The sequence below is a fragment of the Lichenostomus cassidix genome, chromosome 2 (assembly GCF_008360975.1).
Source record: "Lichenostomus cassidix isolate B80296 chromosome 2, HeHo_3.0, whole genome shotgun sequence".
Classification (NCBI taxonomy): Eukaryota; Metazoa; Chordata; class Aves; order Passeriformes; family Meliphagidae; genus Lichenostomus; species Lichenostomus cassidix.
In genome coordinates this window covers 38,132,263-38,153,374 of record NC_139482.1, presented here as the reverse complement: position 1 = coordinate 38,153,374, position 21,112 = coordinate 38,132,263, and the positions used below count along the sequence as shown (strand labels likewise).

The 21,112-nt window shown below is 39.3% G+C and overlaps 1 protein-coding gene across 24 annotated transcripts in view; it reads left to right on the top strand.

The window, feature by feature from the left end:
- The window catches only part of THRB (thyroid hormone receptor beta), a 170,615-nt gene extending 149,983 nt beyond the window's left edge, over positions 1-20,632 (top strand). For 23 of the 24 annotated variants that reach the window (XM_085051112.1, XM_085051111.1, XM_085051101.1 and 20 more), the window contains 6 exons: positions 1,172-1,272; positions 5,074-5,221; positions 6,374-6,579; positions 9,347-9,493; positions 13,463-13,721; positions 15,176-20,632. In XM_085051112.1, the coding sequence (XP_084907238.1) occupies positions 1,172-1,272; positions 5,074-5,221; positions 6,374-6,579; positions 9,347-9,493; positions 13,463-13,721; positions 15,176-15,417 (1,103 nt within the window). In that variant the 3' untranslated portion in view covers positions 15,418-20,632. The remainder of the gene's footprint in view (positions 1-1,171; positions 1,273-5,073; positions 5,222-6,373; positions 6,580-9,346; positions 9,494-13,462; positions 13,722-15,175) is intronic. The other variant, XM_085051097.1, reaches the window with a different exon arrangement.
- The last annotated feature ends 480 nt before the right edge of the window (positions 20,633-21,112 follow it).

Genomic DNA, 21,112 nt, shown 5'->3' with positions numbered 1-21,112 from the left:
CCACAGATTGCCCAGAGACATTGTGGAGTCTTCATTCCTGGAGATACTCAGAAGATGTCTGGGCATGGTGCTGGACAGCTGGCTCTAGGTGGCCCTGTGTTTAGCAGGAGTGTAGGAGCAGCTGACTTCCAGAGGTGACTTCCAACCTCAGCCATTGTGGGATTCTGTGAAATGTTTACTACACTCAAGGAATCTTACACAGTTATACAATATGGGTGCACTTTCCTCTCTCCCCTCAAGGGGAATCTGAGATCTCCGTGTTTCATCTTCACAGTGAGATTTTTTGGAAGGTAAAGTTATGAACTGTAACTCCATGAGTTATGAGTCATGGAAACATTGATTTTGAAAGGTTTGTATTTTACCCTGTTTAAAAGCTGTCTGTATTTACAATTACTTTTTGGTTGCCATCAGAATTGTTTTGGTTTTTTGCTCAAAATGAAAATATGTTTATGTTATCAAACAAATGTCATTGTGGGAAAAGAACCAAGCATTGCCAATTTTTTTCACAGCAGGAATATTTTCACTGGCTGGATCTGGTAAACTGCTTCAGAAGAGAAAATTTCGTTCTCATACATACATGTACACTCACACATCTATTTGAATGTCCACATATTTTGCTTTCAATTCAGGCTATGTTAAGTGTTCCTGTGAAACACATCCAGGTCAGGCATGATCAGTACAGGTTGGGCTGTATGTTGCTACTACCTCTCTGCTTTGAAACAAACCATCTGTCAGTAAATATTTCTTATTACCAAGTGCCTCAGTCACACTGAAACCTGGGATCTCATCTGCAGTGTACAAATATATATTTTTTCTCTTATGTAAAACAGAAATATATTGCATGTCTTAACTGCTATTTTATTATTTCACATCAAATCTTTTGAAGTAATGCATATTTTCTGAGGTAGTATTTCACTCAGACGAGAGCAATCATGTTCCAAGTATGCCCTCCTGACCACAGACACTAAATCAGTGTGAAGAGTGGAAGATCCTAGACTGTTTAATTAGGGCTGTAACATAGTACGAGCTTTTATTCAGGAAATTCAGTGAGCTCAGAAGTATGGCTCCGATAGAAAAGATCTGGAGTGGATTTTAATATGGTCTATTTATATAAAATGTGTCATATCATTTTATATGGAGTTTACATGCCACATCCTCTTTTTCTTTGCAGGGTATATACCCAGTTACTTAGACAAGGATGAGCTATGTGTAGTATGTGGGGACAAAGCCACCGGATATCATTATCGCTGCATCACTTGCGAAGGTTGCAAGGTAAATGGCACGGTGGGAAAGTGGGAATCAGAAATAGCTCTCCTGCTCCTCCATTATACAGACTTCCTGAACTGTGCTGTCAAATCAAATAAAGACAGATTAGAAGCTAATAAGAACATCCAGTACTGATGATAAGCCATATCTGGCCATGCTGCTGCTCTTCATATGCATAAGGAATATAGTTGATTTTTGCCGTGTTTACTTCTGAAAATAAAACAAGAAATTTAGATTGTTTTTGTTGCTGTTTAATAGTTAGCTTTTGAGTTTCCATTTTTTAATGTTTCTTTAGCCATGTTCTCAGCCAGAATACATCAGCATGTTCCCAGCAACTCCACTGAAGTTGTTTATGCAATAGCTGAGGTTCTGCTTATGGCCATGAAGAGTCTGTAGCGATTAGCAATGTTCCAGTGCCTCTCATCATCCCTGTGAAGAAGCAAAAATCAAAATCCCTTCCACATGCTCATACTACGGTAACATCCATCAATTTGGGAAGCACTGACACCCAATCAAAATAGTTTCAAAAGGATTTTGACTTATTTAACTTAAGCATATTGAAATGTGCTTTCAGCCTTAAATTGCATCTCCAAGACTACATGGAAAATTAAATTAAAAAAGAGATTGCTTTGGGCAAGTAAATAAAAAAAATTGAGTAACAGAATCGGGCACATCTTATATGATTTCACTGCCATTAATTTGCCTGAATAGCCTAAGATTCTGTAAGAAAGCTATTCTTTCCTGCAGAAAATAAAAAAAATACTGCTTTTCTAAACAAATGGGACCACACATGTCTTGGACTAGTGTCATGAGACTAAGCCACAAAAGTCTCATTTTGTTCATCCACAAAGTCTGGAACATTTGGATCTGAGATTTTGGGTTTGGACTGGCTTTAGAGCCCCTCAGCGCAGTAACTCTTGTGTTGAAGTAGTTCCTTTGGTTGTACATCATTGCCCTAAGTTACGTTTATGAAATGCACAGAGACCTAAATATCCTATGTATAGCAGATCCATGGTAATATTCATAATGATTTTATATATATACTTACATATAACCTATGAAAAAAATACTTATACCTTTAAAAAGAACTGTGGAGCTGCACGTGTGATTCTTACACATTTGCATCCTGTATACCAGAAGATAACAATACATAACATGTATGGATGCAACTTAATTCAGATAGAATGGGAAGTAAGCAGCACTATGGCATCATGAAGTATCCTTAGCTCTCAGCTGAACAGCTGTCTCTCTCACCAGCTTTCCCACTAAAGTTTTTCTTACTTCAACTCAAGTAGTTCTTTTTATGCCTACCAGCTATTTTAGAGACATAGCATACAAATCTACTTCTATCTTCAGATACAGTTCTTCTGTCTGATGTAGAATTTTATATCATGATTATGTGCACAAGGAACTGAGCTAACAGTTTGCAAAAAGTAATTTATTTCTTGCAGGAGCTGCATACGCATTTCAAGTTGTATGATTTATCAGCAAAGTTATATGTATTATCAATGCACAATATATATATTCATCAATTTTCTATTAATTTAATGTTTACTCATTCCTTCCACTCAAAGCCACTTTAATTTTGTAACAAGAATAATCAGGGCTGACAGCCAAAGATTTGCTTTGGCACGTGCATTCGTGAACAAAGCATCCTCACACATGATTTCTGAAGAGTAAATTGTGAGAATTTAAACACAAATACATGAACAGTGAGTTCCAGCATCACTGAAAGGTTTTTCCAGACTTCACCCATTGCATTGACTGCTATATAGGTGTGTTGTAAAGGAGTTTAGGAAGAATTGCTGTGTAACAATACAATGTGCTTTATTTTATTGATGAAAATAACACTTCTGTGATGAAGTGTTTGGACAGATACAGAGAGCAGCTTCTTTAACACGTATCTAGAAATGGGCAAAGAAGATTTTTTGCAAAAAGTTTCTGAGAAATGCAAAGAAATGAGAAGGTGAAATGGGCTGTCCCAACACAGGTGATGGAGAGCCTTGCCATTGTAAAGCTACAGCTATGTTAAATCCCATGCAAGGTTTGGAAAACCTCACTCGCTGAGATTCATTAGAGATTTTTCCATCTCTTGCTGCAACTGTTGTTAACGCTGTGACCCTGGCTGTCCACAGCCATCTTAGGTGTTCAGGGAGGAGAGGAGCAGATCCTGTCTCTACAAATTCTTCACAGGGTTGAGAATGGAACCAAAACCAGTCATTTGGGAGATGAGAGTTTGAGAGTTTTTCCAAATCCTGCATAAGGATATCTTGCCTGGATTTTATCTCAACACAACTGGTCTCAGTCTTGCAAAGGCTCACACACAAGCTGTATGCTGCTCAGTTTAATTAACATTTCAGATCTTAATGTAATTAAGGAAGAAAGAGTTGTACTCTTAGTTTGAACTGAATCTTGTAAGATAAAACTCTAATGAGGACAAGGCTCTTTATTGTCTTCACAGGACTTAGGAGTACAAGCTGAAATACAGACTTATCTGTACATGTTAATTCAACATTCTGTGTTAAAAGAAATTGTGCACTGCTGTAAGATTTTACTGGGTGTTATCTAACATGATTTAAAAACAGACCTTTCGCCTACTGAAGTGAAGAGACTATTCATTAGATAAAATCCCAACTGAAGAGACTATTCATTAGGTAAAATCTCACTTGAATTTTGCCATTGTTTTGACTGAAACCAAAGCCATTCTCAGCAGCCTTCGTCAAACAGGACCAAGGTGTCAGTGTGTTCTCTGTGTCAAGGTGATCCCGAGCTGCATTGCTGAAAGTAGACAGTCTCAAATAATGGTGAAACTTGAAATTAGAATGAAGTCTAAATTTCTTGCTTTACAGCCTATCTTGTTCATATCTTGCAGTCTTCGGGAGTTTATCCAGCCCTTGCAAAAGTCAATGAGAAAAGCCATGTTGGAATTAATATGAGGATTATGTCCATAATGTTCAGAGATAAACTTTATCTGACTTCCTTGCCTACAGCCAGGCTTTATGGGGTGTATAAATGAGTGAATTAATTGGAATTGCGTTAGGTCATATGGTCTTAGGATCTGTTTTAATTTGCAATATAGCTCTGTATTATGATAAAATAGCTAGCTAGCTAGCTGGATAGCTAGATAGATATAGAGAGGAGTCTTTGGTGGTGATGGGGCTTTTTTAATTCTGTGGTAAATACAAATTAAATCTGCATCTCAGAAATACAAATAATTTATAAATTGTGGATCCACTGTTTAGAATCAAACTCAAATATTGTGTAGACGGTATTTGCAAAATCTTTGTCTTGCCCAGATTTGGTTGGTTTGTTGGTTGGTTATTTGGCTTTTATAGAAAGAAAGGAGTAGAACTATTTGTTCTTAATCCTTTAATAGTACAAACACACCACTATTCTTATTATTTGCAGAAGCTGCTCTTTAATTAAAACTATTTGTATGCCTTTTAATAGCCTTCAAAATGATTACAGAGTTTGGAAAGGGGCTCAAAACAAACTACTTCATATACAAGAAAATTTAACACAGTAAAACATAAGAATACAAGAAGGCATGTACACAGTATTTGTACCTCAAGACAGCATCACTTGCACCTTTACTTACCTAAGATGTCTATATGTTTTTAATTTTTAAGGAAAATCAAGAGAAATGCCATACACTATAAAACTGGTTTGAGAGCTTTGAGAGCTTCAGGGAAATGAAGTGTGTTATGTTGCATACTTAGGTACATGCCTAACAAACCAAAGCAGCTCCCAATTTTTAAAAATGGCTCAGTGCTAATGCTTTCCAATGTATTTATTTATTGCACTTAGGGTTTTTTTAGAAGAACCATTCAGAAGAACCTCCATCCAACCTATTCTTGTAAATATGAAGGAAAATGTGTGATAGACAAAGTAACAAGAAATCAGTGCCAGGAATGTCGCTTCAAAAAATGTATCTTTGTTGGCATGGCAACAGATTGTAAGTATATTTTCCTGGTTTTCTTTCTTTTATCTTTTTTTTTTGTGTGTGTGTGTCTGTGTTTGCTTAAAGTATGTTGATTGATGAAGACTGTTAAAGTAAAGTAGAGCTGCCAGCACTTTTCTGGCTTTAATAACTTGTACCAGGGAATTGCACTCATTGCATTAAGCCACTTTCATAGGGCTGTAATTTTTTGTTTATCCTTCATCAGCCTGTACCTTGTGCTGGCCTTACCAAGCTGAGTAACAGTAGGAATGTTCATTCTTTGGAGGAGAGGAGGGAGAAATGCATCTGGATGGACACTTCGCTTGAGATAAAAACATCTTGTTTAGAAAATTCTGGAGGATGTGAAATTGAATGTCATTGTATGAGTCATCCTGCAGTTGTTTGTTTTATTTTTAGCCCTGAAGAAGTTATCTGCTGCAAAGATTTCGACTCTCATTCTAAAGAACTAGAAAATATGGCTGTAAGATTAACCCTTAGGGTTCTTATTTTCCTGACATTGCACAGTGATTTACACCAAAAACTTCAATTAGTACAAATGGGATGAACTCCCATAAAACCCCCAGAAGTTACATAAATCCCCTTGTGCTTTCATGGTTGTTGCCAGTATAATCCTTTGCAGAAGAACCTACAGAAAAACAGGCCCAGCAAACAACAGAAAAATAGTCTAACTTAGTATTTTCATTGTTATGTAATGTATAACAATGCCTTTGTCTAGAGGGAAATAGAGTAAAGGAGACAATTTCACTGTAGCCAGGTATAGCTTCAGGAGAGGGGCTGGATACCAGTGAAGTGGTGAGCAGAGTGGCCCTGAGGCCTGTGTGTCTGGAGTCATGGGAAGTAATGGGGCTCTACAGGAACACTGTGTAACCACTTGTGGGGATTAGGGAAAGAGCCAAAGGCAAGTTGATCTTATTGTGTCATGCTTCAAGTAGCTGAGCCTTCTGAGAATAAGTGCTCCCACTTTCTTCAATCCATGTTACTTTCTGCTGGCTTCCAAGAACATGTTCCACACTTCAGAGTAGTGAGTGTGAGCATGCTGATACAATTTTAAAGAAAACAGGAGTGCATCTTTCCCAACAGAAAAGACCAAAGTTCTGACAGCCTTAAGAGCTTCCTGACATTTTGGTATGTTTTTTCCCCTGCTAGTGGTGTTGGATGACAGCAAGAGGTTGGCAAAGAGGAAGCTGATAGAAGAAAATCGAGAGAAGAGACGTCGGGAAGAGCTGCAGAAAACCATCGGACACAAACCAGAGCCAACTGATGAGGAATGGGAGCTCATCAAAATTGTTACGGAAGCACACGTGGCCACCAATGCACAAGGAAGCCACTGGAAGCAGAAAAGGAAATTTCTGGTAAGGGCTATAGCCTTGTACACTGCTCTTGGAGCCAGGTTCTGTTCTTTCTTCTGCAGTGCCTTCCCAGCGTTGCAATCCCAAAGAGATTTTATCTGCCAGTGTATTGATGTTTATGGAAGCAAGATGATTTTACATAGTTATTACTTGCTTTTTCTTGCCTGAAACTCAGTGTTTGATCAGACCATGTACTCAAAAGATAAACAGCATGTTAAAGTTTCCTCAGCTGGGTACTTTCACTGTGCTATGATAAGAAAAAGTAGAAAATTTGTTTCATTCCTGATTAAGAACAGCAGCAGTCTATAATGCATACGGTATCTTTTTTAGTATATTCTGTCTAGGGATAGTTGTCTTTATCATAAAACATATTGAAAGTGTTAAAACAATATAAAGTTCTAGATGAAAGATGGTATTTTCAGTTAATAACTCACGGGTTTTTCCTCTTTTGGTTAATGGTGAATATGTCAATGAAAATAAATTAGGCAAAGAAATTTAATTTCAGTGAGAACAGGATGATACATACACTATACCTTTGGGATCACAGCCCACAAAACAACTTACGTTTTCATCCTATAATTAAGGGTCAGAAAATAAATGGTGATTTGTGATGCTTAAACTTAAAAAAGGACTTACTTGATTTTTCTAAATAGATATTTAAAGGAAATAAATCTAGAATGCAAAATGCTTATAAAGCACAAAAGAGGGATTTGAGTCTGCATTTCAGGAATACACAGGGGTCTTTAACAGTCTGTATATACCAAGTCAGAGAGAGCACACTCATCTTTTGCAAGCCTGGGCTCCTGCTGTGTTATTCTCCATGGGAATTTCAACTCACTGTTGAATTCCTAAGAGAAATTATGTATTCAAAGCAGCTGATCTCCTTTATAATACTGGGGCCTTTTTTAATTCCAGTGACACCATCTAAATTTCTATATGAATGGCTCATGTTCATAGTAGTGTACAGTCAGGAAACCACAGCCAGTCATCACTGGCAAGAAGCAAGAGAGCACTTTGCAGGGGTGTTGCAGAGCAAGGTTTGCAGTGCTGGTTTGAGCAGATCAAGAGGCAGCTGCAGTAGTACTTTTGGTTGCTTAGACAGGAGTGCTGTTCTTTGGGTAGCACCTGGTTTGGGATAAAGCATGGAGAGCTTGAGGTTGGGGCTGGGAATGACCAGTTGAAGAGCCGGAGAAGCTGACAGCCTGCCCCAGGAGCTGTGGGTCTGTTCTTATGCAGCTGAGGCTGGTTCTTTGACAACAGGAATTTCATTGAGGTCTGGACCTCTTCTCCTGTTGAGTTAGGTGGCAAGGGCTCTCCTCCAGTGTGTTAGCTTTAGCTGGCTGTCCTGACTTCTTTTGCCTTTCCCAAGAAAATGCTGTGCTTTTTCTTTCTCCCATAACAATGGTTTGCGTGGGTTTAAGCATTTGGTCTTCTTGCTTGGAAGTGATGAAGGTTGTTTATCATGAGCACACAGACAATGTGGTTTACTTACCCAGGATTCAGGGAGGGAGACAGCCTAGAAATGAGTTTATTTGAATTTTTTAGTAGAAACCATCAGATAATTGAGCCCAGTCCTCTTCATTGTTCCTTTACAGTTGGTGCTTGTTTTATTAACACATTGCTGAGTTTTTTCTTGTAAGAAGTTAGATTTGGATTCAGATTGGTGACAGAGCTGTAGAAGGATCTTTTAGGATGTGTTTCTTTTAAAAAGTGGTTGAACACAAGTTTTTATTACAGACATCACCTCCCCTGTTTAAGTGTCTTATATAAATGTCATGAGGCCATTGGTCTTAAAGGTCTACTACTCTGGATTTTATCTAGTCTTTGACTTTAATGTGAACAGAATGAAACCTCTGTGTGGCTGTTGGTAGGCATTTTTTAATTGAAAAGCCACTCTTAACAAAGCAGCTTTGATATGCCTGTTTTTAAAATACATGGTAGCATTGACCAGCTGCATAAAAACTAGGTGAATAATTTCAAGTGCAGTTGGAAAGCAGAAGCACTCTTTACAGATTCTGCTTGAAGCTACTTCAATGTATATCCCTATTGAAATCCTCAAAATATGATTTTTTTTTTCTCATTTGGGGAAGCCTTGAACTGAAGTCATGCAACAGGTGATTTTCAACCAGAATTTTACCCAGACAAGTTCAAATTCTGTTTACATTATCCAGGCCACCTTTAGGTTAGCCCATTCTTGCTCAAAAGTTGTTTTAGCCTGGCACATAAATTGTTTTAGCCTCTTAGAAACTGGCCTTGGCAATTTCCTGGGGCCCTGTGATATCTGGCAATCTGTTCTGGGGAGACTTTCAGAGCTTTGAGTAAGTGAAAGAACCCAATTCTGCAAAGCTTGCAGCATCTTCTATGGGGTAATGTGTCACCTCAACTCTCTTTGCTTTTAGAGAAACTTGAGAGCTTTCAGCACCAGTAAGAAACAATGTGCCTATGTTTTCAAGCAAAAGATGCCTGTGCTGTGCCCCAAAAATACACAGATACAGACACAAGGAAGAAACTGTGTGTGCACAACAGTGCAGCTGCCCACAAAGGGTGGGTAGCAGCATAGCAGTAACCCATGTCTCTGTGCAGTCACCTCTTTCACAAATGCCTTACAAATAAATTCACATTTTGTGACATAATGGACTTTACTTATAAAGCAAATAGCATTGCTTTTTATTTTAGCATATCTTCTGTCACCAAGCAGGATGTTTCTAGAGTATAAAATAGTTGCTCTAAGACAGGTTGTTCCTTTAAATATCTTTGTTTATATCCTTAGCCAGAAGATATTGGGCAGGCACCAATAGTTAATGCACCAGAAGGTGGGAAAGTGGATTTAGAAGCCTTCAGCCAGTTTACAAAAATTATCACACCAGCGATTACAAGAGTGGTGGATTTTGCCAAAAAGTTGCCTATGTTTTGTGAGGTAAGAAGACTTTCTTGCACTCCTCATTTATATGCCTGTTGTTAAAAACTACTCAAAATACTCTGGCATGGAACTTAAAAATTCAATGTGTCTAAAATTAAAAAATTAAAGACACTCAAAATCGATGGGACTAGAATCATCTGGATTTTCATGAGTTTTCTTTTTCCTGTGTTTACTGAAATCATGAGTTTGTTAATCTGGTTCATTAGGAACTCGGAAGTGTCTTTAGAGGTGGCCTTGAACAAAGCAAATGAACAAAAACATACTGTCTAAAAGCCTCATTGATATGTTTAATAAAATCTTCCAGCACACAGTTCCCCATGTATCCTCTGGCTCCTTGGCAGGTACAGTATTGTAGAGTTGGGTCTACACAGTGAAAAAGTCTTCAAATTCAGGAAAGCACCCCTATCCAGGAGTGGTACTTGCCTCATTGGGTTCCCTAGGCATGCTTTTCCTGAACGGGGAGGCTGTGCATAAAAGAGTCTGTGAAAGTAATGGATTGTCATTCCAGGTAGATACATGTAAAATATACAGTAAATAGACTCAGAGGCTTGGTTGCACATTAGGAATGCAGAGGCCTTACACTGATCTCATTTGTACCAAGGTATCATTCTCATTGAAGGACCAGATGCAATGGCTGATTTTTTTTTTCCAATTTAAAAAATGGTATCAGAGCTGCAGTCTGAAATAATATTTCAGTCTTAATAATCTAAGTAGTTTTCATAGAATCATAGAATCCTAGAATCACGGAATAGTTTGGGTTGGAAGTGACCTTAAAGATCATCCCGTTCCAACCCCCCTCCCATCAGCATGGACATCTTCCATTGCACCCTTTGAGGTCAACACCCTTCCAGGAAGGAAGGGTAAGGCAGCCAATAAGATTCTACGCTACTGTGGCTGCCAGCTTTCCAATAAGGTCAGTCAGGGAGAGCTATATATGTCCTCTGGCACATACAGAACAAGGAAAGGTACATATAAATAGTTACCATAGTGTAAATATCTCACCCTGGCCAGCCTTTGCATTGGAGCCATCAGTCAAGGAAGCATGAAATAGTAGCCAAGCATAAAGATTTTGAAATACAAGGAATATGTCCATAGATCATGAGGCCCCTGCAGCATTTAGCATCTGAGAGAATCTGTCTCCTCTGATCTGGCATTTGTTGGTGGGAAGTTGCAGTGACATACCAAGGTAGTCTTTTTAATTTAGAAAGCTTTGCCAGTCAGACACACACTTCAGTGCCAGTCTGACATCTCCTACCCCTCCTGGCTACCATGGGCCCACTTGTGTCAGAGCTAGGCAGGAAGCTTGGATGAAGAAGTCAAGGCATCACTGAGCATGACCTCTGTATATTATGTGGCTCAGCTGGACAGCCTTTGTTTACACCTGAGCCACTGTGTAAACCTGACACCTGTCCATATACAGCAAGAACTGATGGCAGGATGAGGGACAAGTCCTCATGAACAAAAGGAGTAGGACAGCTGTCCTCCGAGTTGTCGTCTAGCACTTGCTGTAGCATGAAGAAAATGACAAATGTTTGCTCCTTTTTGAAGGGGCACCTTCCTGTTTACTTTGTTTCAGTTGTGATTTTTAGCCCATATCTTTTTCTTAGAAGCAACACTGTGTGGGCTGTGGATGTTTTATGAGAAAAAACCTCCTTTTTTCTGTAGGACCTGCAGAGCATTTATACATTAACTCATTTCTTAATTCCAGAAGCTGTCTGAGAAGGTAGTAAATCTCTGTGAAAGAGGGACATGACAAGAAACATCCATGGCCACTTATATTTTCATGGCTACTTTTCTTTCTTTTTAACATCTTTGGACACACACAGAAGCCAGCAAAGCACTGAGTGCCCAGCTTAGTTTGCATGCATCCATTGGCCCCTGCCTCAAGAATCCAATCCCAGAGTAATCAAAGTATAAGGAAAATTTCAATTACTTCTCAGCATTTCTGCTATTGTTTCTGTCGTGCTTTTCTTTCTGCCTAGAAGATGAAGATTGAGGAGCATGTACTAAGTGTGATGTGAGTTCTAAATGTCAAGGCAACAGCAGTTCCACAGTCAGTGAAGCTGTGTAAATACCCTTTGGAGGTAGCTCAGCTCAGCTCAGTTCCATGGTGCTGCATTGCACATGTGTCCTGCAGAGGTGAGCACCTCAGGTTCCTACCTTGTGCTTTTTCTGCCTGCGGAGAGAGAGGAAAGGAGAACACATGGCAGTCACATTTGTTGAGCCCACTTCTGGAAGATGGGAGGCATCTTCTGTCACAGGTGTGCCATGTAGCCTTCAGAATTAGGAAAGCAGGTGATGAACAGGCATAGTCAGACCACCATTACCATAAAGAAGTTTTAAAAAGTATCAAGTGGAAAGAAAAATCCTCATTAGTTTCATGGCTCACTAATAAAACAGCTGAAGCATCACAAAATGTCTTCTCTACTGTTATCTGTTTCTTTTCTACTATTTTTTTTTTCTCTTTAGAGGTTTGGGTTTTTTTAATTTTTTTTTGTTCTCTATTCTCTCTTCCTTTCTGTCATGTCCCTTTTTTAATTGCCATTGCTTATTCCAGTATCTCCTCATGGTTCCTCTTACACATCTATTCTCATTGTAACTTTTTTTTTAAACTCTGTTACTTTCGCTCTTTCAGTCTCAGCTGCCAAGCAGTGGGATTGTCATTGGGTAGCGAGACTGCTGCTGTGCCTGGGCAGTCTTCCCCACACTGCTGCTGAGCTGAGGGTCATCTGTAGGGAAACTGTTTTGCCCTGAACAGGATGAGTCAATTTTCTTGTGTAGCAAACAGCTTCACACCTAAAGCTGGCATTGCTGGAAAAGTAGCTGCATGACTAAACTCATTTTCCTTACCATGGTTAGCTTTGCTCTTAAAACTCTTCTCTAACAGGGAACTGATTACCACTTGCATTAGGTAACTCTGCATCATTTCCCACCAGATCAGTGTACTTGCTTTGCAAGCACACTGTTGCCATGTAAACCTATAGTTCATGGGGGTTTCATTTTGAATTGCAAAACAGGTAAATATAATAATTTTATATAAATCAAAAATTAATAGCTTTTTTCCTCCTTTCAAGCCAAGTAGAAGTGTGTTGTTGTTTCATATGTGGGACCCTTCCCGTTCACATATGTGAACAGTCTCAAAATTATCTTGGTGGGTTTTGTTATCATTCAATTGCCAATGAAAACATGAATACATGCTTTATAGAACACATTCTTCTCATGTAGCAGCATCCTGGTTATACTTTGTAAATACAGAACCTACGTCTAACAATTTGGACAGCTTACCTTTGTTAATGTCATGGAAAAGACACATGCCCTGAAGATCACAGCTTATGAACTAGCATAAAAGCTGTAGCTATACCACAGATTTTCTGTCTCTCCAACAATAATGTAGGGAGTTCGGGAAGAACAGCCTTACTAGATTAAGTAGAGATTAATAAATTCTCCATTGTTAAAATGGACAGTGAGAATTACTGCCCCACCAATTGAGCTATATCCTCTAGATACAAAAACCTATTTCATTCCTTTTATTTAAAACACAGTCCACTCTTACAGATCCTCCCAAATGTCTCTCTTTTCCTCTGGTCAGGTAAGAAATGTGTGACTGGTAGTGAACTTAACCAGGATAGCTGAGGTCTGTACCAGCCCCAGTTATAGTTTATTCTGCTGTGCTAAGTTGTAAGATGAGGGAGCCTACAGCTGTCTCATTGCTAGACTTCCTAAGGGTGTGTGGGAATGCTAACCTGGAAATGTTAACCTGCTGGCAGTTCCTGAAGGCAGGAATGGAGATCCTGAAGGTTTGTGCAGTGCAGTCAGTGAGCAGCATGTTTGGATAGGAGCTGCACTGTGCAGGGCAGTGTCCTGGGCTGTGAATTGCAACTTCATGCTCGTGGATTTATTGTAGTTGTAAAAGCCACTCAGCCTGAACAAACATGACTTTTTCTTTGCTGTTTATAATTTCCACAGCTGCCATGTGAAGACCAGATCATCCTTCTGAAAGGCTGCTGTATGGAGATCATGTCCCTCCGAGCAGCAGTTCGCTATGACCCCGAGAGTGAGACTTTAACACTAAATGGGGAGATGGCGGTGACAAGGGGCCAGCTGAAAAATGGGGGTCTTGGTGTAGTGTCTGATGCCATTTTTGACCTGGGCATGTCTCTTTCTTCATTTAATCTGGATGACACCGAGGTTGCCCTTCTTCAGGCTGTCCTGCTCATGTCGTCAGGTGAGAACAGAAATGTATTGGGATTCCAATAATTTTGAAACTCTTTGTTCTTTGTCACAAGCCTCTTTTTAAAAGAAATAAGATGTTAGATCTTGCAGTGCTGACAAGAGTAAAGTGGGAGAAATTTTCTCTCAAAGCTGCAGTGCAGCTTAGACTTATTTTGGTGAGCAGTAGGAGAAAAATTCAGGGTGTTCAGAGAGATGGACATAAAAATGGTTTTGGTAATACACCTTGCTCAATTTGGCACTAAGGGGTGAGCCAGGGATGATCATCAACAAGAAATCAGTTCTCATTCTGAGCCAATTTGCCTTGAATGAAAAATGTTTAATTTAGCAACACTGGTCCTTTTGATAAGTTCTGTCTTCCCGTGGGTGCTGTCATGCACTGGGGGGTTCATGCACATTTCCACCAGTCTCATATGTTTTGTCTGACCCTCTTGTTTTACAAATAAACAGCACCACTGCTTCGTGATGGACATTTACAAGCTGTGCTGTTTCCCTGTACTGGGACCGTTGTCAGCTGGTCATAATACAGAAACAGCACAGACTACTTCATAAGATTTCCAAAGAGTTTCTAACCTTCTCAATTTGAGTGTGCTTTTAAATATGCTTCCAGTGATTGTGCCAGCCCAAAGAGGAAATTCCATTCTTGGGCAGTGGCAGATTTGGCAAGATTTTGTTTTAAGACAGCTTTGAAGATTGGGCACAGAATAACAATACACAGTGATTTACAAGCATTAACTGCATCTGAGACAGAACGGTTTCCACATTAATCACAGCACTGCACTTCATCTTCCCAGTCAAAACATTTTGATTTCTTTTTAGGTCCCTACACAGTGATACAGGAGCAGGGCTTTCAGAAGTCAATTCAAAGCACCTGCTTTCCCAGAAGTGTCTCCTGAGAAGTGACCTGTGAAAGGGGCTGACCCAAGTCCCATCTGGGTGCCAGTTGAGACAGACAGATTTTTGGCCTTTGTTGTTCCTTGGTGCTCCATAACAGTTTCCTTTGCAGCTCACCTGGGAACAGAGCATGATCTAACCATTGGTCAGGCTTTGGAAAAACAGATAGAAAGGAACTGTAACTTAGATACCTGGCAAGTAATTTTTTTTTTGTTTCTTTATTAGTTGTTTTATAGAAAAATGTAGATAGATGCCTTAGCTGAAATCAGGGATCTGTTGTTCTAGTCATTGTAAGGAAACCTTTCCCAAACAGTTACACTCTTAACTGAGCAAAGCAGGCAAAGGATGAAGAAAGGATTATCTTCCTGTTTTAACAGGGATAGTACTCACAAGTGAGTACGCCAGAGTGAAAGAAGTTTGTAGCAGATCCAAATGTCCCTGGTCTTTCTCCTTTCTCTCCTAGCAACAGAAGCGTCCTATTTTTCCTAATTTATGATCAGGAATTTGCTAAAGCAAATAAGTAAGAATGGTAATTCTGCTGCTTTGTATCTACAGACCGCCCAGGCCTTGTTTGCGTCGAGAGAATAGAAAAGTGTCAAGAGGGCTTCCTCCTGGCATTTGAACACTACATTAATTACAGAAAACACCATGTTGCACACTTTTGGCCAAAACTGCTGATGAAAGTGACAGACCTGCGAATGATCGGAGCCTGCCATGCCAGCCGCTTCCTGCACATGAAGGTGGAGTGCCCCACAGAACTGTTCCCTCCATTGTTCCTGGAAGTGTTTGAGGATTAGAGAGACTGAAGCGGTTCTCCGCACCCCCGTCGCACTACTGGCTGTCATTTCATCCCGTTGCCCAGCTCTTCTCACCTGTTTGTTCTTCTTTCGTGGTCTTCTGTTTCTTGAGATGGGGCTGGGTTTTTGTTTGGGTTTTCTTTTGGGGTTGCTGGGGGGCAATTGTATACACATGGATGAAAACATCCCTTTAATGCGGGTACTTGTGACTATTGCAATTTGTTCTTCAGTCCTTTGATGTGAGTGCTTTGACAGCTTAACAGTGAAAATACAAACAGACCAATCTCATTCACCAGCATTTGCGTGGTCACCAGCTCACACCCATCATTGCCTGGAAAATAGGAGACAGGGATTGAAGTGGCAGAAAAATTAATTGACCTTCAAGTTAAAACAGCTATTGTTAATTTGACCCTGACAATTCTGGCTTGTGTTACCTCCTTTTGCAGGGTACAACTGACTGATTTGTAGTAGGAATTTTCTGGTCATCATGGTTGTTTCTATTGTACAAATTACCACTATGATCTAGGATCTTCATCATCATCATGATCGCATCATTCTCTGAGCTTTGTTCCAGCAGATGCAGTTTAAATGTACCCCATAAATCAAGTACTTAAAATAATGCAGAGTGTTAAAAGGGACTGAGTCTTTTTTATTCCATGTGTATAAGATATTAAGATCTTCAGTTACTAATTTTGGACTCCAGGTAACTTCACTGGAAGGTCTGTTGGAGTGAGGAGGGAAATTTGATCCTCTGGGGTGCTTTTCCTGAGAGTGGAGGGCTCTGCTTTTTCTGAGGTATATGGGAAATCCATCACTCTGAGGGAGAAGGCTCTCTGTTAGGATAGCAAGCAGTGTCTCAGAGTTATTCAGGGATATGAGGGCTCACAGAATGAGGACAAGGAGAATGAAACTTGTGGGGTGACCTTCAGATGGGACAGAAACCAACTGTGTTATTGACAACACTCAAGACTGTACAGCTTTACCCCAGTAATACAAATAGTGTTGCTTGGCAGCAATCCTTTGTTTTATAAATATATATATATATATAAAGTTTATATGCACGTATATATATAATTTTATATATATATAATTACAAATCTTCAGCAGATGTCTTAAACATATTTTCATACTTCTGTCCTCTCTCTCTCTCCCTTTCTCTGTCTCTCTCCCCTGTGTGTGTGTGAGTGTGGATCAGCTGGGTTCTCCCTCCCTGGTGTCTGTGTTTCATTTGGCTAGATGCTCTCTTGATTCTTTTAATTTATTTCCACTAACTGCACTAGCAGGAACCAAACTGAGCAATGACAAAATGTCCTGCTGCCAAAGTCTGCAAGCCAGCACTCACAGTCCTGGAATGTTTGGAGGCCAGAGATGAGGGCATTGTAGGTAGAGGTTCCTCTCTGTCATCCATCTCCACTCAGGGATGTTGTCCCTGGGTTTTATAAATCTGTATTAAACCACTCTCTGAATTTGTATTACACATCAAAAGCATCCTTCTATTCTTTCTGGGAACCAGAGGCTTAGTTCGTATATTTTGCACTTCGTTATACCCCACATTATTTCATGTTGTGCATTGATTTGTACCAATTTCTTTCTCTGCTATTTATTGACCCATTTGCCCAGCAAGTTGTGGGCATTGTTAGAGGGGATGTGTTGACTTTCAAAGCTTGTGGCCCATATTTGAACCCATATATTATATGCTTATCCCCTCACAAAAACAGGATACTCAGGAAAACTTTATCTTATAGATGGAAAACAATATATGTGTGTCAGGAGTTAAATTCTTTCTACCCCTCTTTCCCTACTTAATTGATAAAGCATTTGGAGTGCTACTGGGCATGTTTTTAGGGATGTGGAATCTTGTTCTCCCTGTTCTTTGATAATGTATGCACCTGTGATGAGCTATGAGCACTAATGTTATCACTTAGAGGTTTTTTTGTCAAAACATGAAACACATTGCGGTGTTTAGGAGTTTTTTTGCAGGTAGCAGTGAACATGATTGGAGATTCATTCTTAAATATTTGCTGAACATCCTCTGTTGTTGGGTGTGTTTGCTCCATCTTGAAGCATGTGTCAAAACAACATCAGTCTCTATCCAAATTCCTTGTAGAATACTGTCTTGGGGACAAAGAGTCACAAAGTAGTAGCTCTTTGGGTAGGTGATTTGGGGTGACTTGATAGAGGACTGATAGCATATGATAGGGAACTCAGAAAAGCAGCCGATCCCTTACTTTCACTGCTGCCTTCACAATCTAGAAACAAAGCAACACACTTTCGAGGCAATATTAATATAGGAAGGAGTATAAAAGCAGGTCTTCAATTTGAGGCCTCCAGGTGCAAATACGGCAAGATGCACATGTGATACAAGACTGCTAGAATGTTACAAGTTTAACAAATTGGCATATTTAACAATACTGCCCAATTAGAAGAGCAGTTAATGAAGTAATCCCCTCTTTTTCTTCTGCCCCATTTGGAGCCCTCCCCCCTCAGGTTTCTAGCCCCCTATTTATTATGTCTAGGATACATGGTAAGAGAAAATAAGATGTTCTTGGCTTAAGAGGCAAGACTAAATAATATTTCAGGAATGTAGCATAATATGGATTAGAAGGTTAGCTTGTCCTAAAATGTAGGGGAAAAGGGGTAGGAAAAGTACTGGGAGCTACAGCCATGTATTAGAAATCTACAAAGATACAAATAAATGAAAAATATATAACAAGCTTAGGCATCAGCACCTGTGCCCACAATGGCTTGCAAAGAAAAGAGAAATGTGCATGTCTTCTGGAGCTCTGTTCTGCCATGGATCTGAGCATGGAACTGCTCCTGAATTCAGTGCAATTACCTTACCTGTTTCATAATGTGAGCTTGAGTAGGCATTCAAGCTTTTGACTGTGCTGCAGATGAGACCCAGGAGAGGAAACATCACATCTCTTCTAGTTCCAAAATGCAGATGCAGTTTGGAGCTGTGTTTAGTCAGGGTTCAGAAAATCAGGCCTCCTTCCTTAGGTGATTACAGATGGACTGAAGTGCCTAAACTCAGGCAACTGACTTGGACAGTTCTGGCAGTGCCCTAAGCAGTAAGGACATACATCAACATACTTTCCTAGCTTTTTAGGTTAAGTTGGAGTCTGATACTACAGACTGAGTTAGTAGTATTCCTTAATTGAAAACTAAAGCCCTGCTCTTAGTTTGACAGATTTGATGTACTGACATCTAACGGCCTCTGATCTCCTACCAATCTTGCTTTGTGTGACTTCCTTTACTTCCTCAGTGTGACTGCTGATTTATGTGATCATGAGAGCAAAACTAACTGACCTTAGTTCTGCAAAGACATACTTTTAAATATCAGTGGTCTCAAGCCATTGTGGCATTGAGCCCCTGGACTGACCACCTCAGTGGCAGATGCCAGATGCCAGTGCCACAGTCAGCACCCTTTGTAGTAACTGGCCTTCTGAGTGAAATAACAAACTTGTGCTTTACAGTGCAGTCCAGAGTCTTGTTTCTGCTGGTGCCACATGGCTCTCATATTTGCTTTGTGGTCTACATGTGGGTCTTACACAGAGGGTTTTTCCTGTCAAACCTGATTGTCACCATTCATGGTATTGCCCTGAGTAACATGTGCATTTAGATACTCATTTCATGTGTAATCTCAGTTAAGTTGTGATATTTATGATAACATATATAGTGTGTGATAATGATTTTTGTTTACATTCTGCCAAAATGTAGACATTAGAGTTAGACCTCCAAGGTCCAAAATCATCCTTGAGCAGACTGCTTGCTTCTTCAGAGGCAGGTATCAGAAAGAGGAAAAAAACTGTCCAGAAAGACCATTAATATCAGAAATCTGCCAAGAGAGGGCTGTTAATCACAAGCAGAGCATGTCATTGCTAGTGATGTATTTTTATGCTATGGAACTCTAATCTGTATGTGTCATATTGACTTCTTGCTGCATGAATCATAAATTTTAAAAATCAGTCTTATGGTTTTGAGATGTAGCCAGCATTCCTAAGGCTAAACCTTTTTCATTGACAGAATCAAAATCCACAACCAAGGAACGTTTTCCTCTCACTGTGAGAGCAGTTGAAAGTGTTCAACATTTATCTTTTCACAAAGGAAGAGGCGAAAGAACCTCTTAATGTGTCTTGTTATTGTGATCATCTGGAAATGATTGCCAGACGTTTCCTTTTGATATAGTAATGAAGTGATCTGTATTTAAATTTTATAGAGAGAATTTTATTCTAGTGTGATAGAGATTTATTTTCCACTTAAAGACTCAAAATTGTGAGAGCAAGTTTTTGGTTTTTTTGTTGTTTTTTTTTTACTATGGTATATTTTTGCTTTAAAATTAAAAACAAAATAAAAAAAAGGTTTGGCCTTATCACAAAGTTTTAGTATAGATGTTAGCAAATGCAAAGAGTATGCATTATTTGTGTGTATCCACATTGACTGATGTCGCCTTCAAAAAGCAATATTGTGCAGGTAATAAGTTGTTTGTGACTGTCCATTGCACAGTTTACCTTCTTTAAAAGCTAACCTTGTTTATGCACAAGACAATCAAATGTAAATCTACATCAGCACCCAGGTGTGGATTAAATTTATGTAAATTACTGAGCACAATGTAAAACATTAAAAGACACTTTATTTAATTACACATTTAATGTTGGTAAAGATAGTATCAGGGCATGAACTAGCTGACATACTGTAATTTCTTTTTCTCTTTTCCTACTTCCTTAGCACTCTACCATTTCAGTTTGCTCATAAATACATCAAATTAGTCATTCATAATTTTTTTAAAGAGGAGGGTGGTTTGGGTTGTTTATTTGTTTTTTTGAAGTTGGTTGGGAGGACTTACTACTTTGTCTATGAGGTTTGTGGGTTTTGCTTATTTGGTTTATTTTTTTATATCAGTTTCATGCCCTGAGGGTAAGGCAAACATTACACCGTACAGTAAAAAACAAAGTACCTTGGATGATGTATTTTTTTGCAAACAGTGTTAAGAGTTATGCTAGATTGGTAATATTTTTTCAGCCTAAAATATATTAAAAAAATCTGTGATCACAAATGTTTTAAACTATCTAAAGAGAAAATTTGTATATTTGGGGAAGAAAATAATTTTTACATAGCTTTTGTATGCAGATATTAAAATGTAATTATGAATATAGTGGGCATAGATAACTGTGTAAGCTTGAATTCTAAAAAAGAAAAAGCTTATAACTGAAAATGGTCCTGGTGTCTCTGTTTCGTCAGCTCTGCCTCACACTTCCAAGCCACTGGAATGGGAAAAGTAGGACCTAGAGCACAATATTTTATCAACTCTAACCTGTTCACATTTCTATCCTTCTGCATCCCTTTCATCACCTACCTCATATCTTATCTCCTCTCCTCCCTTCCCTTGGGCAGCCAACCAAAGGTTTTCACTTCCTCACTCTTCACAGCAGCCAACCTTAATTTACTCCAGTGAATTGACTCTTGATTTATGTCTCAGTCAATTACATTTTTTAAGGAAACGCCCTTTCTTTCATTCTCCACTCCCAGTCTAAGCAGGGATGGTGTGACAGGAGCAATAAGCTTCCCGTCTTCTCATACTTTCCATACCTTGGTCTCCTATCTACTGGAGAAGATCTTCTTGTCCAGATATTTTCTCTAGTCTTATATTCCTTTGCAGATTTCTTTCTCCTCCAGTCCTTTCACTCCCATCAGG